General features: G+C 38.1%; 1 protein-coding gene across 1 annotated transcript in view; it reads right to left on the bottom strand.

The window, feature by feature from the left end:
• LOC131218836 (uncharacterized) overlaps positions 1 to 4,811 on the bottom strand; it is a 29,251-nt gene extending 24,440 nt beyond the window's left edge. The window contains exons 1-3 of the mRNA XM_058213678.1: positions 4,521 to 4,811; positions 2,636 to 2,677; positions 990 to 1,121 (exon numbers count right to left, since the gene is read on the bottom strand). Of these exons, the coding sequence (XP_058069661.1) occupies positions 990 to 1,121; positions 2,636 to 2,677; positions 4,521 to 4,580 (234 nt within the window). The 5' untranslated portion in view covers positions 4,581 to 4,811. The remainder of the gene's footprint in view (positions 1 to 989; positions 1,122 to 2,635; positions 2,678 to 4,520) is intronic.
• Positions 4,812 to 17,836: the final 13,025 nt, after the last annotated feature.

Below are 17,836 nucleotides of genomic sequence, written 5' to 3'. Positions count from 1 at the left end.
AACAAGAAAATGATAAATAAGGTTTTGTCCAAAAAGCTGCCTCCATGATTATCTGATACAAAAAATGGAGCATCCCTGTTTCATAGATCTTCTTATAGTCTAGATTACTTGTTCTGCCAATGATTGTATTTGTACAACTTTCGCAGTTATATGCTAGTATATCTTCTTAAATGGGAGCCAATAATTTCTAAGACCCATACTAGGTGATGCCAATGGTTTGATAAATAAATGTGCAAACTGTTGGTAATATTTCAGTATCCAAAATGCTGTTAATAATCAAAGGGTATTTGCATCACTTGAAATAGATTGTTTGTCTGTCTGTATACCAACAAAACTTAGTGAAGTCAGAAATGCATTTTGCAATCATTGAAGCTTCGAAAATTCAGAATACATTTCTCAACAGATAACCCACCATGTTCACTCCTGAGACAACTAACGATCGAAGTTTCATGCAGTGAAGATAAGGGATTGATCAACTAAGCAGCATGGGAAATGCAATGCTTACTTGTAGAAATGAGAGCAAGTATTTCATTTCAGGGATTGTCTGCTACAAAGACATAAATGTCATTCCATACTCAACATAGTTTGAAAGGATATATAAAAACATTCAACCAAAATAAAGGAGTTGAATAGACACAGCATCTGTTTTGTCGAGTTAATAGGTTTTAATTATTTTGAAGAAAGCAAGTCAAGATGTTCAGTGCTTGTGTGCTTACTATTATGTAGAATTTTCTTTGTAAACTTTCAGGAGGCTACCAAATAAGCTTTTCCCTTTCTCCTCTTTTTGTTTTTCTTTTTTGATAAATTGGACAAGATAAGAACAGCAATCTGGTACAAAATGTCACATTATGTTTGTTTCTCCTAACAGTTTAACTATGACAATCCCTCTAAATTAGACAGTAACTGACAATCCAATCCAGCAATCAACAAAACAAACAGATATAGACAAATGCAATGAAGATGAACTCAGGAAAGGAAACCAATCTTACCACTCTCTCCATTTCTTCCTCATACTCCTCTTGCATTCGACGTGTGTATTTCTTCCAGGCTTCCTCCTTGAAACTATAAGTTGAGCTACCCTTTGCTCCCCTCCATGATGAATATGACTGTGACCTGTTTAACTTTTGCAGTGGAATTGGAACATATGATTAGTTAAACTATTTTCATTTCAACATATAGGAAACTATAATGCTCAAGTACGAATGACTGCATGCTAGAATCTTCACAATCTGGTGAGTGAACAAGGTCATCTTGTCTACAAAACATTCATGTTTCTATACAAGGACGAAAAGTATTTATTTCTTCCAATTTAGGACTAGTCGTATGATTAGGAGTCTTATAGTTCCAAAGGGATCAAAAATCTGTCTACCTGAATAACCATTATACAAATATAACCAATACTAAAAGCAAACAAGACAATATAAAATTGGGCTTATTATGTTATTTCACTATGGAAACAATTACCAAGCACCATTGCTTGTTTACCAAGCTAGTCTCATATCTAAGAACTGAAAAGAAGTTGTAACTGTCCTCTTTGACCAAAAATAGAAGCTCTTGCACCTAGGGTTGGGTATCTGTACTTAATGTAATTCGATGAAGCAAGCCGATATGAACAATTAGGACCTAAAAATATGACCATGATGTGAAGATGCATCCCAAAGTTTGAATATACCAGCTATTCTTAAATACTGTGATAAATGTACCGGATTTACAAGTACATACTAGGGAAGTCAGAGAGTACCAAGATCTATCGAATTTTAGCACTATAAATAATATCCATCTAGTGATAGCATTTAAAGTGTTCAAGAATAAACTGAAGAGGAACTATATGATTTTTGACCTAGGGATACCCATCATATGCTCTGGTTTTCAGTTTGTACAAGTATCAGCCATGGAACAGTGACCCATACCCATGAATGATGGGTCCTGACCTGGATGGTTTGTGTTCCTAAATCTCCCACATTGTGAGATCCTATCCATCCAATCTTTGTCCATTTTAGCTTGAATGTGAACCATGGCAGTATTTCTTTTCATAATCATCTACTTGCAGATCACCACTCCAAAGGTAGATGCCTTCCATCAAGGCATTTTGAGAACATGGTTCTTGCTCTATGGGGCCATCAGATAAATAGTATGGATCACCACAACTATGGGGCCCATTGTACAAACCAAGGACCCAAGGATACTATGCATTTCCTGGGATCAACGTCCAAGGATCATAAAATTCCTCCAATTTGAAACACTATTAGAATTGTTCAGAGCATTAGGGCTAAGCTATCAGTTTTTGTCATCTGTCCAGTTCCAATAGAAAATTAAGAATTTTTATCGCCAGAGGCACTAAGCTTTCACCCACTATCTTTAAGGATTTCAAGAAAGGTAATAAGCAACAGATATATCGCTTACACGTCAACACCATCACCCTTCCGTGGCACTTATTACCATACCAAAAGACAGTGAGGAAGGAAATTACCTTATATTAGTCTACTTTTTTAACTTGGCATTAAATTAGGGTCCCATTTTTACAATATGAGTATCAGATATAGCAAGCCATGGCAAGTATATGCAGTAAAACAATTGGATAATGGAATGAAGAGTTGTGAATGCAGAAAAAGAAGATGCTAGCAATTATATATACCTGAGTGTAGAACCAGTCAACCGTCCTACGCAACTGGCCAACCTGCCAATATCAATCTCAACCATTAGATAAAAGCAAGGTATTCTATATTGGTAATGGTGGCTGTAACGGTCACCACCGATACGAGTATCAGTCATAACAACTGTTTGGTGAATTTGTAGAAAAAAAAAATGTAGAAAATATAGAATAATGTAAATATTCAAAATTTGCATTCATTTTTTGTTTTGAGCATGTTTATGGTAGCGTAACAGTCCACTCTTCGGTGAGAGTATTGTATTTGGATGTTTGGTGAATTTATGAACGTGGTTATGCGTCTCTCATGTTTACACACCTAACACCACAATTAAGCATTAGAATTAGAAAACGAAAAAAAAATAAAATGCATATATACCACCCTTTTAAAAAATGGACATCAAAGCTTCTATTCGCCCAAATCGCTTCAATCTACTATTTTAATCCTAAAAGTTATAACACGAATGGTCAAAATCTACTGTAGAATGATCTAGGAAAGTTTTTGGAATAGTGAAAAAATAAGAAAAAATGAATTTACATTGAAAAAAGAAGTTTATTGTTTTTTGACCTTTACAGGAGTAACGGTCGTTATGCCCCATAACAGCCATATGGCCCCTGTAACAGCTGATATGGTCCAAAAAAACCAACTATCCCGGTTCACCCTCGTATCGCATAACGGTCACGGCCGTTGCCTATACGTATCGGCCTTTATGGCCGTATCATAACGGATATGGAACACCTTGGATAAAAGTAGAACTAAAAATGAGTCAATCAACAATGGATGCCAACATGTTAGGCTTTAACAAAATAAAGATGAAAAAGAAAAGTCAACAAAATGTTTACAACTAACGAGTGTTAACGTTTTTTTGCTAGAATCTTGAAAGAAACAGAGAAGCTGGATGGAAAGGATGCTAATTATGAGGCTAGTAGGGCTTCCAAGCTTAAAGTTGCCAATAAAAATTATTAAACAGGAGCAGTAACTTTTTTGGATTTCCACCAACCTTTTGTTTTGTTAAAGGTTCAAGGAAAGTGTGAACCTTTTGTTTATGAAATCATAGAGGAAGCAATAAAAGGTATCCTATTTGGAATCTTTCTAATCGTGCGAGGCTGCAGAAAACATGAGTGAGACTGTGCATGCATGCGTGTATGTGAGAGAGAGAGAGAGAGAGAGAGAGAGAGAGAGAGAGAGAGATGAAGAGAGATAGGAATACAACAGAGGATGTCACAATCTCAAATACAATCTAAGTTAGTGTTTGGATGTGATGCGCAAGTGAATTGATATGTGATGATTTAGTTTAATCAGGAAGAAGTGACAAAAGATAGGGATACTTCCTAGCATTCAGAATGAGGAAGCATCCCTCAAATTCAGTTACTTTCCTTCCAATTCCAGCTTGAAAGCAATGCAATTCCAATGCGGAGCCCATACTGTCAACATTATGATAAAGATGGAAATTACAATTTAGTTATTCCCACTTCACTAGAAATTGCAATGCAATCCAAACACGCCCCAAATCATCAAGAAACAAAGACACATGCCCTAATCTACATACAAAAATCCCAAACAAGCCTCAATAAAGAAAAACCCAAATGATAAAACAAACAAAAGAACCCAATTCCAGCATCTAATTCTAAAAATCCACACAAATCCCACCAAAAGAATGCAATCTTAGGATAATTTACGATATTAAGAAGAACCCACAATCAAATCAACATTTACACCTACCCTTTTGATCAGCAAAAACACAATACTACAGCTTTGTATTACCTAAAGCAGGCATAAAGGGTGTATCTATCAAAAGGGGTGGATGTAAATCAAGATCAGATACGATGAAATGAAACTCAAAAGTAAAAAAAGAAAAAGAAGAGAAGGTACTGCGAAAGTAGTAGCAGTGGCGTGGATTAGGCCGAACACGACAATCCGCCAGAGCCTCATTCCATCTTCGTTGTTGGTGTCTCTGGTTGCTTAGTTCTTCCATGGATTTTCGTTGTGGCCGTCGCCCTTCTTGTCTTCGGAAATCATTGTAGGTTGTTCTCGACTTTCAATCGAAGATTGAAATCGTGAAAAAGAAGAAGCATCATTTGATTTTGATTTTGATTTTTTCCTTATTGAAATCCAAATGGTAGAGAGGTCTGTGTTGAATTCAGCTCATCCAACAGCCACCGAATACGGCTGAGTTTATAGGGGTATGAAATTCCACTGGGACCGTCTAAACTGGTGGGTCCCACCTTTGGGTGGCACAGGATGGACGCGGATTTCCTGCGGAAGGCTTTCGCAGGAAGCTCCTGCGGTAGGAACCTATGTGGGCCTACCATGATCATTTTGATAAATCCACCACGTCCTTCCTTTTCGTGGTCTCATTTTAGGACCAAATGCCAAAAATGGGCCGAATCCAATACTTAAGTGGGCCGAAAATGTGAAAATTAAATGTGCACAGTTGAAATTTTCGTGGGCCACTGAAATTTTGAATGAGGCAGGTATTTTTGTTTTCGGTTTATCCACGTGATGAACGGCATGGATGGCATGTAAGCATCAGCATCACTGTTGACCCAGGGAGGTTTCAACGGTAGAAATTTCCCTACCACCTTTTCCTTTACTGCGGCACAGTTGAGTATTGGGTCCAGTTTATTTTTGGAATTGTATTCTAAAATGAATTCAAAAAGTGAATAGCCGTCGTGGATTTATTAAAAACATTACGGTGGCCCACGTAGGTTCAGCGCGCAGGAACTTCAACTCATGCGGACGCGGATTTCCTGCGAAAGGCTTTAGCAAGAAGTTTTATGCGGATGGGAACCTATGTGAGGCCTACCATAATGATTTTGATAAATCCATCGTATTCATGGAAACGGATTCGCTACGCCCCCTGACACCAGCCTCAGAGCTGGTGGTCAGTGCTCTGTGGGCCCATCATGATGTATATATTTCATCCATTCTGTTTATCTATTTTTCTAGATCAATTTATGGTATTATGCAAAAAATGAGGTATATCCAAGTCTCAAGTGGACCACATTACATGAAATAGTGTTGAATGAACTTCGATTGTTAAAAAAATTTTGGGGGCCATAAAAGTATTGGATTAAGTTGATATTTTTTTCTCCCTTCATCTGGGCCTTTATGACCTAATCAACAGATTGGATGTCAAATAAATAGTACAGCGAGCCTTAGGAGGATTTAAATGATGGATATCCAATTACTATTATTTTCCCGTGGTGTGATCCACTTGAGATTTATACCCCTCCCATTTTTGGCATAAAGGCATAAAATGATATTTTAAAATGTATGAAAGGAATGGATGAAACAAATACATCATGGTGGGCCCATAGAGCACCGACCACCAGCTCCGGGGCTGGTGTCAGGGGGAGTAGCCAATCCGTTTCCCGTATCCATCTGTTCTGTGAGCGCCTTTTAGAGTAAATGACCACTGTAGACAAAACCTTTTACCCAGCGGTTTTTATGAAAGAAGACAAACTTAAGTTACCAAGTTAGGCTAGCACGTGCGGACAACAACTTTGAAGACGAAACTACCCCTCCTTTTTACTGTCGTTGCTTTTACTCTCCCTCACTTTCCTCTTTCCATTTTCGAAAAACAGAAGACGAAAACTCCTGCTGCTTTTCCTCTCCCTTTCAACTGTTTGTTTTTTCTCTCCCTCCTTTTCACTGTTGCTTTTCCTCTTCCTTTCCACTACTGTTTCACTGCCATTGCTTTCACATCCTTTCCTCACCCGTTAGAAGGACAAAAAAACACCCTTTCTGTGGGCCCCCCTTATCAACATTTTGTCTTCTTCTGAAAATGGTAGGTCCAATGAAGAAAGCACGCACCACGGGTATATTTTAAACTCAGTTGGGCCCACATTGAATATATTTAATGTAGGAAACGGATTGGCTACTCCCCCTAACACCAGCCCCATGGCTGGTGGTCGGTGATCCGTTGGCCCCACCATGATGTACATGGCTGGTGGTCGGTGCTCTGTGGGCCCCACTATGATGTATGTGTTTCATCCATTCCGTTCATCCATTTTTAAAGTTCATCCAGGGCTTTATCTTAAAAATAAGAGGGATATAAATCTTAGATATACCACAATACAGGAAAACAATAGTGATTGGATATCCATCATTTAAATCGTCCTGAGGCCCACTGTACTCTTTACCTGAAATCCAATCTGTTTATTACGTCATAAAGACCCAGATGAAGGGTAAAAACAAAGATCATCTTGATCCAATACTTTTATGGCCACCTAAAAGTTTTTAATGGTTGATGTTCATTAAACACTATTTCCTGTAACGTGGTTCAATTGAGATCAGGATATACCTCATTTTTTGTATAATATCGTAAAATGATATATAAAAATAGATGGACAGCATGGTTGAAACACATACATCATGATGGGGCCCACAGAGCACCGAACACCAGCCATTGGCTGGTGGCGTGGGGAGTAGCTAATCCGTTTCATGTAGTATATCCACGCTATCCATCCGTTTTTCTATCTAATTTAAGGGGTTGAGCCTGAAATTGAAGCATAATGATTTTCTAGTTTGCCCCGCTGATTTTCTAGTTTGATCCACTCAATTTCATATTTGCTGGAAATGCATGGTGGATGTATAACGTACTTTGTAATTTTGGTAGATGATGAAATGATCATCTTTATACTTTGTCACATTATATTTTCAGTTTGTCTCGCTCAATTTCCAGATTGGCCCGCTCAATTTCCAGTTTGGCCCGCTCAATTTCCAGTTTGTCCCGCTTAATTTTGATTTGTCCGCTCATTTCCATGTTTGCCGCTCGAATTTCGGTTTGGCGCTCAATTTCGATTTGTCCGCTCAATTTCGCATTTGTCGCTTAATTTTGATTTGTCCCTCATTTTCATGTTTATCCACTTAATTTTCGATTTGTCCGCTCAATTTCGATTTGGCGCTCAATTTCGATTTGGCGCTCATTTTCGATTTGGCGCTCAATTTTGATTTGGCGCTCAATTTCTAGTTTGTCTCGCTCATTTTGATTTGGCCGCTCAATTTCGGTTTGTCCGCTCGATTTTGATTTGGCGCTCAATTTCTAGTTTGTCCGCTCATTTTCGGTTTGGCCGCTCATTTTCGTTTGGCCCCTCGATTTCGATTTGGCTCACTCATTTTCGATTTGTTCCGCTCAATTTCCGCTTGTCCCATATTGTCATCGCTTCACTTCACGATCATTTCCATGCATTTCACGGTCATTCCCGGCGATTCCGTGTTGATTCACGATCATTTCCATGCATTGCATGGTGAATTCCCTTCACTTCATGGTCCTTTCCACGCATTTCATGGTCAATTCACTCCACTTCACATTCATTTCCATGCATTTCACGGTCAATTCGCTCCACTACATAGTCATTTCCATGCATTTCAAGTCAATCCCGGCGATTCCGCGTTGATTCACGATCATTTTCATGCATTTGACGATCAATCCCGTCGATTCCGTGTTGATTCACGGTCATTTCCATGCACTTCACGATCATTTCCCTTCACTTCACAGTCATTTCCATGCATTTCACGATCAATTCCAGTGATTCCATTTCATTTCACGGTCAATTCCCTTCACTTCACCATCATTTCCATGCATTTTTTTGTAAACAAACAAACTAAAGTATAGGACTACTCCATTACAAGTCGTATTTTCTATCAAGCAATTTATTTGGGAGAGGGAAATCCAGCATATCTTGTTAGCTTGAGGGGAGGCATTGGAATTTCCTTTGCCTTCAACACAGATGATCTGCACTCAATTATAATTAATTTATGTATATCTTATATATTAATTGGATTCGTGTTGGGTCAGGCAACCCAAGACCTCAATCCGAGCTCAACCCAAGTTTTATCAAGTTGGTGTTTGTATGGCCCAACCCCAAGACCAAACTCGATACATCCTGCCCAAGCCCAACCCAATGTTGGGTCGGCCACAGGTTGGTCGGGTTGAGCCTGCCCAACTTCTAGCCCTAAAATCATATACGGTACGTCAATTAACTAATTTTGGTTTAGAAGATATTCTTGTTATATGAATAAAGAAAGAAATGAAAAAAAAAAGCGATAATTTTTTTTTGGTGGCATATGCTTATATATACATATTTATATAAATATGTGTTAGAAAAAAATGTAGGTAAAATAAAATTCTCCATGTAAAAAAACAAAAGACTGGATACGGATACGGTTATAGCTACGGTTATAATCCGTAGCCATAGATCGGGGGTGGAATCGCCGCATCCACGATTGATCGCCGATTGGGACAGCGACTTGCGGTGGAATCGCGGGAGCTGCGATGGATCGCCGGTCTGTAGCTACGGTTATAATCCGTAGCCATAGAAAACCGTAGCCATAGGTTCTTTCCTCTTTCATTTTTTTTTTTCCATTTTTTTTTTTTTTTGTTGTTGTTGTAATCCCCACGTCCTTTTGTGGGTCCAATCATGAGGTTTGTGTTATATCCAAACCATCCATCTATTTGACGAGCTCATATTAAGGCTTGAGATGAAAAATAAGATAGATCTAACTATCGAGTAGACCACACTGTAAAAGGCAATGGGGAATTGAATGTCTACCATTGAAACCCTTTTTGGGGTTATAGAAGATTTGGATCATTCTGAAATTTGTTTTCCTTCCTCATCCAGGTCTTTGTGACCCTATGAATGAACTTAGACGGGTAGGATTTCTCACAAACATCACAGTGGACCCCCAAAAAGTTTTTAATGGTCGACGCTCATTCAACACTGTTTCCAGTTTGTCCCACTCATTTTCAATTTCATTTGACATAAATCACTATGCATGCTTCAAAAAATCAGTACAGTGCAAGGCTTGTCGATGGGATTAAAGGGCAAAAAATGTACTTTTGTTAGATTTGCTAGTCCCTGTAGGAAAAACAATTGTTTATAGTTTTTCTCTGAGTTATTGAATGAATGATTGTAATAAGATTAGTAGTGAAGTTAAAGTCTTATTTAGGTACATTTTCCAAGTTGCTCAATCTAGAAGCTGGTATTTGAAATTGCAAAACTTTCGTCATAGATTTGTAAACAATGAAATTTTCCATGAATATAGATTTGTAAACGATGAAACATGCCAATCCATTTGTTTCAGCTTCTTTCTTGAAAAATGTTGTTTTATTATAAGGAAAAAAGAAAAGAAAAAGAAAATGAGAAGAAAATGACAGAAAAATGCAAATATGGGTTGGTATCCAAATGTTAGGTGGTAGCATGAGCAAGGAGCGTCATGGCATCATCTTGTTGCCAATAGATATGGATTTTCTGATTGTTATGTTCTTGCTAACAAATGGAATTAAGGAAGATGGTTAGATCCCAAGTGGTCATAGCCTCATAAGAAGGGGTTCCATATTTAGAAGGCGATTTCTAAATTTTGAGATGCTTTGAAGGGTGTGGGTAAAGCCTTTAATGATGGTTTGAGATTTTTACGGTTCTCACATTTGGTAGGCAATTTCCAAATTTGGAGATTCTTTGAAAAGTGTGACTATACCCCTAAATGATGGTTTGAGATTTCTATGCCTCTCATATTTGGAAGGCAATTTCCAAACTTGGGCTTGCTTTTAAAGGTGTTGTAAATCCTTTTAGTGGGAAATGGGGAAAGAATCATATTTTGGGAGAATTAATGGGTGGGGAACTCTTCAAGCTCAATGATTTCTTAGGTTGTATATAATGCGGCGAGATCGGGAGGACTTTTCTTCAAATTGTGAAGTCAATTGAGGATATGCCATCAAGGTGGAGATTGTTGGGGGTAATGGCCCATCACTTTGGCTTTAGGTGAGGAGCATTTTGCAAGGGTAAAACGTCATTTATGCATATTGGATAAGGGGCATCTCGTTAAGGGCAAACGAGTCTTTTTCACATATGATTTTTAGTATCCAAGTTAGGGCAATGTTATAAAAGGTAAAAAGATGGCATTTTCTCTTTGGAGCCTAAGATAAGTGGATGTTCACCATCATCAAATCAAGACACGAACCGAGATCTCTCTGCGTAAGCGCTTTGATGGCTATGTAGATGATCACACAAAGATAATGTAAAGTAACCATAAGTATAGACTTTGGCATATATGAAAATGAGTTGAGAAGGGGACAAAATATACATGGTTCATTGCAACATGACTACATCCACTGGGAAGCACCAAAAAATTATTTTACTAGCAAAATTAGGAGAACACAAGACATAAGAGAAGCATTGCTTACATATAATGAACAAAACAATAAACATCTTTTATCTCTTTTTATAATGGATCAAGAGAACCTTTGAGAAAACTCTCTCCTCTTCTCTCTACTTTGTTAATACATGAGAAGAAACCATTGGAGAGAACTCTCACCTTTGCCCTACTTGGATTAGTGAAAACCAAAAAGTTGATTAGGAAAAGGAAAACGCCATATCCGAGGCAAATTATGGAAAAGGCAATCTGTGGAAAAGAATCCTTACGTAACCTGCTTGTTTTTGGCACACATAAATTCAATGGAAATGTGGAATGCTCAATGGTAAAAAAGTGAGAGTTCTCTCTTAAAATGGGTGGAAATTTCCTTTTCTTAGACTTTAGAGAGGAAAATGAAATGACCCTTTTTTGAGGAAATATGAGGAAATGAAACTGATTTCCTCACCGCTCTTGGCTTTCCTAAATGAAGGGAACCGTCACATAAGAGTAAATTAGTTTTCTTTACTAGTTAAATCCTAGTTTGTACTAATATGAACATGCCATAAGAGAGACCCTTCTCCATCTTGCTGGTAAAAGGAAAACCGTTCTAGGCTCTAAAGAGAAAATGCCATCTCTTTACTTTTTTTATGACATGTTCTAACTTGAAAATGAAAGTGAAAAGATCCCTTTGCCCTTAAAAAGATGACCTTTACTTAACATGCAAAAATGACATTTTGCCATTGAAAAAATGCTCCTCACGTAAAGCCAAGGTGATGAGTCATCACCCTTAACAATATGGGTTAACTCCCAAGTTTATGAATTTCAAGGAGTGTTATGAAGTTCTGGCCGAGAAGATGGTGTGGAAGCTGAGGGTCAAAAAGGACTTATGGGATCATGAAATTCCAATGGTTGAAGAATTACTTATAGTTCTCGAGGATGTATTTCTATCAGTGAGTGTGCTCTAGTGTGGTTTTCTAGTCGAAAGAGTTCTTTAGAGCGTTAAGACCAATGTATCCCCCTAACTTGGGTCAAGGATCTAAAGTCCGGGAATCTCTTGTGCCTCCAAGTATAAGCTTTTGTTAGACAACCATGGCAAACAAAGTTCTTACCCTGAATAAATTGAAAATTGAAAATTGTCCCTTCCAAATACATGCATGCTTTGTAGAAAGAAATAGTTGAACCTCTTTTTTCGTTGCAAGAGAGTTGAAGCATTTCGTTTTCTTTCCTTCCATCTCCTTGGGATGTGGTGGGTGGTGCCAACTTGTGTGGAGGATCTTTCAAAACCTAGGGAAGTAGGCCTTTCAAACAATGAGACAAAAGTCTTGTGGAGGATGCTTCCTCATGCTATGCTATGGGATATATGGAAAGAAAGAAACAACAAAATCTTTGCTGATAACCAATCCTTGATGAATATTGTGGTTGAGAAAATCAAAATCTCTCACATTGAGTGGGCCCGAAATTGCACGAATTTAAAGTTTGGTTAGAAGTTGGAAAAACACAATTAACAAGGTAAGCATGATGTCTTTGAAGTGTGCCAAGATGGATTTTTCCCCATGAGATGGTGGAAGCTTAACATTGATGGTAGCTTGATGAGAAATCCCGGGTAGTTGGTTGGGAGGGAGGGGGATGATTAGGAATAACCTATGTAGAATCATTATTGCCTTTTCAGGGCTGTTAGGCATTGATGATTCCAACCAAGCTCAAATGGGAAGTGATGAGGACAAGCTTGAAAGTCATCAAAGACTAAGCAAGTTTTTCTGTGATCATCATCTAGGGCAATTCCAATTAAACTGTAAACATAAGAAAGAACAGGCGTCCTGAGGGAGAACCATAACATAAAGACACACAAACCCTCAATATAGAGAGAGATGATACATCACAAGAGCACCGAACTATGAAACAAAAATACATAATCTCCAACACTTCTAGAAATCAAAATAAATAATCTAATATGATTTAAAATCCAGAGTTGACATGCCTATATGTGGAGGTTTAATTGCTAGGCCCTCAAAATAACAAATTCCTAAATGGACTCTAACTTTATAATTGATAATCCCATCAAACCTTACACACGCTCAGAAAATTGACCATAACTTACTCAAATGGTATTGAAGTGCATGATCTTGGGCTTGTTGGAAGCCCAATTCAATAGAATTTCAAAACGGGACCAATTGTACGTGCTTTTGACATCATTTGATATCTCAAAAGTGGGCTGCAAGAAAAGCGTTGAAAATTGAAAGTGAGACTTGTAACTCTATCCAAATAATTAAAAACTAGGAGAAAATCTCTAATAAATCATGTTGAGTTAGGAGTTAGTAAGAGGATTCCCCATGCGGGACCCAAGATGTCAATGCACTCTTCAGTCTTCAGACGACACGGTTCTCCAGGATCAAATGACCATCCATGCATGATTCTTCGAAAATTTGGGCCTTTTGAACATTTTGACCATAGGTTGTAAGATGATCAGCAGTGGAGAATGGAGATTGTTTATTTAGCCTTGATCGTATGAATGGGATCTTTTGCTTGAAGTGTTTTTTGAGAGGAATGGGCAATCAAAGGTGGGCCTGGCATGATGATGGTCCATGTCAATGATCGGACCTTTCTAGTAAATTAAACATGGACTTTCCATTTTCCAAGCCATCAATAATCAATAGTATGGTTAGAGTTGTTTGAAAAATATGACTTTGAGAAGAATGGGCAATCAGTTGTGGAGACATTCCATATCAACGGTTATACCTTTTCTAGTATAATAAATATGGATTGTTAGGAGCATCCAATGAAGGTGATTTTTGAGAGGTATGTTAATCAAAGGAGAACAATTTAGTAACTCAATGACAGATCTTTCTATGATGTGGGAGTTTGCCTTTTGCTGGAATTTCCACCCAATTGGGATACTTTGGCTCTAAGATTAATAGATTTTCATGTTTGTTGTGCATTCTTATTGTTAAGTACTTCACTCTTGGTGGAACCGTTGCTTTTGTTTGCATCAGTATTTCCCATGAGGTGCTGGAAAGGTTTCTCCTATTTCAAATTAACTGGCAATTTCTAGTACCAGTGCTCATAACTGGATTGTATTAGACATTGGAAGCACGGAAGGTAGTTGGGGAGAAAGTAGCTGGGGAACATGTCCTAAGGAACAGTGCCATGTTCTGTGAAGTCAATGGTTGTGAGATATGTAGGAATCGATGGAGATAAATATGATCGAAGCTGAAGCTCTTTGTTTTGGCCTCATAATTTATTCAAACATATGAGTCTTGGTCAGCCATTATGAATTTTGAAGCCTTCTTCAATGGTATTGCTGGATCACTTGGGTCTCCGTATTGAAACCTCCACGAGGCAGAATCCTTGATAAGATCCATGATTCACATTCCTGCTTTGAGAACTTTGATATCCCCTACATTTCATAGAGAAGGTCCATGAAGACAGTAGATACCATCTATTTCTGCCATTGTAATAGGTTGTTTATTCCCATGTTACTGCCTGCATAATCTCTTGTGGAGGCAATGATCCTCTCCTCTGCAGTTGATGGGTAAAAAAATTTGACAATTGTCATATTCCAGATGTATTATGAGCATATATCTAACTACCTTTGATGCAAGTGTAACTAGTGGTGCATGGTAAGGCTAGAGGAAATGTTTTAAGAAGGGAGGAAAGTCTGTTTGCAAATTACCAATACAGTAGGCGAGTAAAGAGATGCATTCCACTAGTCTCAAGGGGGATGATGGTCTTGGTCTCTAACAAAGTAACCCCACCTTTAGCACAGGGTTTATTGGGGAATAGGGGTTTGGAATGAAAGGCCTTATAAGCAAATTTTACTCAACTAAGTAGTTGCAACAAGTCAAAGATAGTTTCAAATTGCATTCAGTTTAGGATAGTAGTTGCTAGAAGTCAAAGTTAGTTTCTAATTTTAGTAAGAGTCTTTATTGGTTTCTATTTCTGTTTTATTAGGATTGTAAGTTTGAAAGTTAAGAGGAGAGTTCTGTATGGAGTGTAATTGAAGAAGAAGAAAAAAAACCATTTTATAAGCACAAGGTAGAGGGGAATCCTAAGACATTTCTTTTTCTTTTTTCCTGTGGCTTGTCAGTATGCATTTTCTTTTTTGGTCTTGCCATCTGGCTAATCTTTTCTTTTTGCACTTCTCCTTGATTTTCTATCATTCCTAGTGGCACCTTAAGTTCTTCAGGACTAAACCAAGAAATACTGTAGAAAAATTCCAACAGCATAGTCGAATCGACATCTAAGGATTCAGGTGGCTGATTTGCTACCAATTTCTGCATAATCTGAGGGTCCGTCTATCTATTCTGCAGGAGCCGTTTGCCATAATTTTAAGACAAAATGCTAGTTTCTATTGATACTATTTCATTGCCGGTTCACAACAGAATTCGAACAATGTTTTTTTTTTTTTTACAAGCTGCTAGCAAAAATTCCAGCGAAACCTGTATTTGCATCATAAATGGATGATTTTCGAGCTTTTTATTGCAATAGAAATCATCCTACCCACCTGTTCAAAAAATTGCTATAATCCTGTCTGCAACATGGTTAGGTATAATTCCAATCGCTATGCACTTGCTTGCCAGGTTGACACATATCAGAACTTTAGTTGATGTGAGTTATGGGAGCTTTCAAGTATGAGGTGGTGATTGGGCATATGGAAGGCTATTGTGATGATCAATCAATAGAGTAAATGGATGGTGATGAATGAGATGAATGATTTGTGCAGGTTGTGACCAATGATTCGTGTAGGTTTGTTTCAAATATTGTGATCCTCTTTGCATTCTTCCGGTTCAAAGGATCTGATTCTTAGAGGGTCTTCATTGCACAAAGTATGCGACTAATAAAAAAAAATCCACGTAAAGAGGGTGAAAGTAGTGAGGGAAAGGTTAAGGCAAAGAGGATTGATTCCATATTTTATTTTATTTTTTTAAAAGAAGGAATACAGACATAGCTACGGTTATAATCCGTAGCCATAGATCGGCGGTGGAATCGCGGGATCTACGATTGATCCCCGAATGGGACAGCGAGTTGGGGTGGAATTGCAGGATTCGCGATTGATCACCGAATCTATGGCTACGGATTATAACCGTAGCTATAGTCGTATCCCTGTTTTGACATGTAAAATTTTATTCTACCTACATTTTTCTCTAACACATATTTTATATAAATATGTATATATATATATATATATATATACATATATAAGCATATTAAAAAAAATTCACGGTTATACTTTGTCTCATTTCTTTCTTTATTCATATAGCAAGAATACATTCTAAACCAAAATTAGTGAAGGGAAATGACCGTGAAATGATGGTGAAGTGAAGGGAATTGACCGCGAAATAAAACGGAATCACTGGAATTGACCGTGAAATGCATGGAAATGACCGTGAAGTGAAAGGAAATGACCGTGAAGTGCATGGAAATGACCGTGAATCAACACGGAATCGCCGGGATTGATCGTGAAATGCATGGAAATGATCATGAATCAACGCGGAATCGCCGGGATTGACCTTGAAATGCATGGAAATGACTATGAAGTGGAGCGAATTGACCGTGAAATGCATGGAAATGACTGTGAAGTGGAGCGAATTGACCATGAAATGCGTGGAAAGGACCATAAAGTGAAGGGAATTCACCATGAAATGCATGGAAATGATCGTGAATCAACACGGAATCGCCGGGAATGACCGTGAAATGCATGGAAATGATCGTGAAGTGAAGCGAATTGACCGAAAATTGAGCGGGACAAGCTGGAAAATGAGCGGAACAAACTGAAAAATGAGCGAGCCAAACTAGAAATTGAGCGGGCCAAACTGGAAAATGAGCGGGACAAACTAGAAATTGAGCAGGCCAAACTGAAAATTGAGCGGGCCAAACTGGAAATTGAGCGGGCCAAACTGAAAAATGAGGGGCCAAACTGGAAATTGAGCGGGCCAAACTGGAAATTGAGCGGGACAAACTAGAAAATGAGCGGGCCAAACTGGAAATTGAGCGGGCCAAACTGGAAATTGAGCGGGATAAACTGAAAATTGAGCGGGACAAACTGGAAAATTGAGTGGGCCAAACTGGAAATTACATTCACTTCACCATCATTTCACGGTCATTTTTTTCTAAACAAATAAACTAAAGTATAGGACTACTCCATTACAAGTTGTATTTTCTATCAAGCAATTTATTTGGGAGAGGGAAATCTAGCATATCTTGTTAGCTTTGAGGGGAGGCATTGGAATTTCCTTTGCCTTCAACTCAGATGATTTGCACTCAATTATAATTAATTTATGTATATCTTATATATTAATCGGGTTCGTGTTGGGTCAGGCAAGTATCAGTAGCCTTTTTTAGCTGTTGTGGCCTGAAAATATCTCTGGAGGCTTCCTGCCTCTTCATGGCACCCAACAATGTAATAATGACATTAAGTAAACATGGCAATTAGAAAACACTAGTTTGATGAGAGTAATTCAGCCTCCAGATAAATTGAATATTTTTTTAAAAGACAAATTCGTTACCAAAAGGTCATTGCATTCAAATATGCACATTCATTTAATGCCTGCTGGTCACATGTAGGACTGTCAATGAGCTAGGGCCAGGCCAAGTGAAAATAAATTTTTAGTCTGGAAATTTATTTCATAGCATGTTTGGATGAATGTCCTTTCGAAAAATTTGTTTGTGGGAACGCTGTTTGGAGCATTAATTCAATTTACATAAGAGGAATTCTATGTTTTCCTTACATTTAGTTTTCATCCTTTTTCAATTGACTGATTCTTTGTTTTTATGTTGTAGCCTTCTAGCGGTGGTTCACCCTTGAAAAATTACAGAAGACACACGATAGAAGTTCCTCCCCAAGATGTAGATCTCCTGGACAAGGATCATATAGTTCCTCCCCAAGAAAACACATCATCCTTTTCTCTCAAAACTAAAAGGCATGCTCGTCAGCTCATGTCTTTTAATAGGCAAAAGGCAGGTAAACAGTCATATAATGTAGGCAACTGAAGTTGGTCCTTTTTCCTAAATAAATGGTACCCTACAATCCATCCCCATCTAACTGACATGGGCCA

Source organism: Magnolia sinica, chromosome 11, assembly GCF_029962835.1.
Source record: "Magnolia sinica isolate HGM2019 chromosome 11, MsV1, whole genome shotgun sequence".
Taxonomy (NCBI): Eukaryota; Viridiplantae; Streptophyta; class Magnoliopsida; order Magnoliales; family Magnoliaceae; genus Magnolia; species Magnolia sinica.
This window is presented reverse-complemented; position numbering and strand designations above follow the sequence as displayed.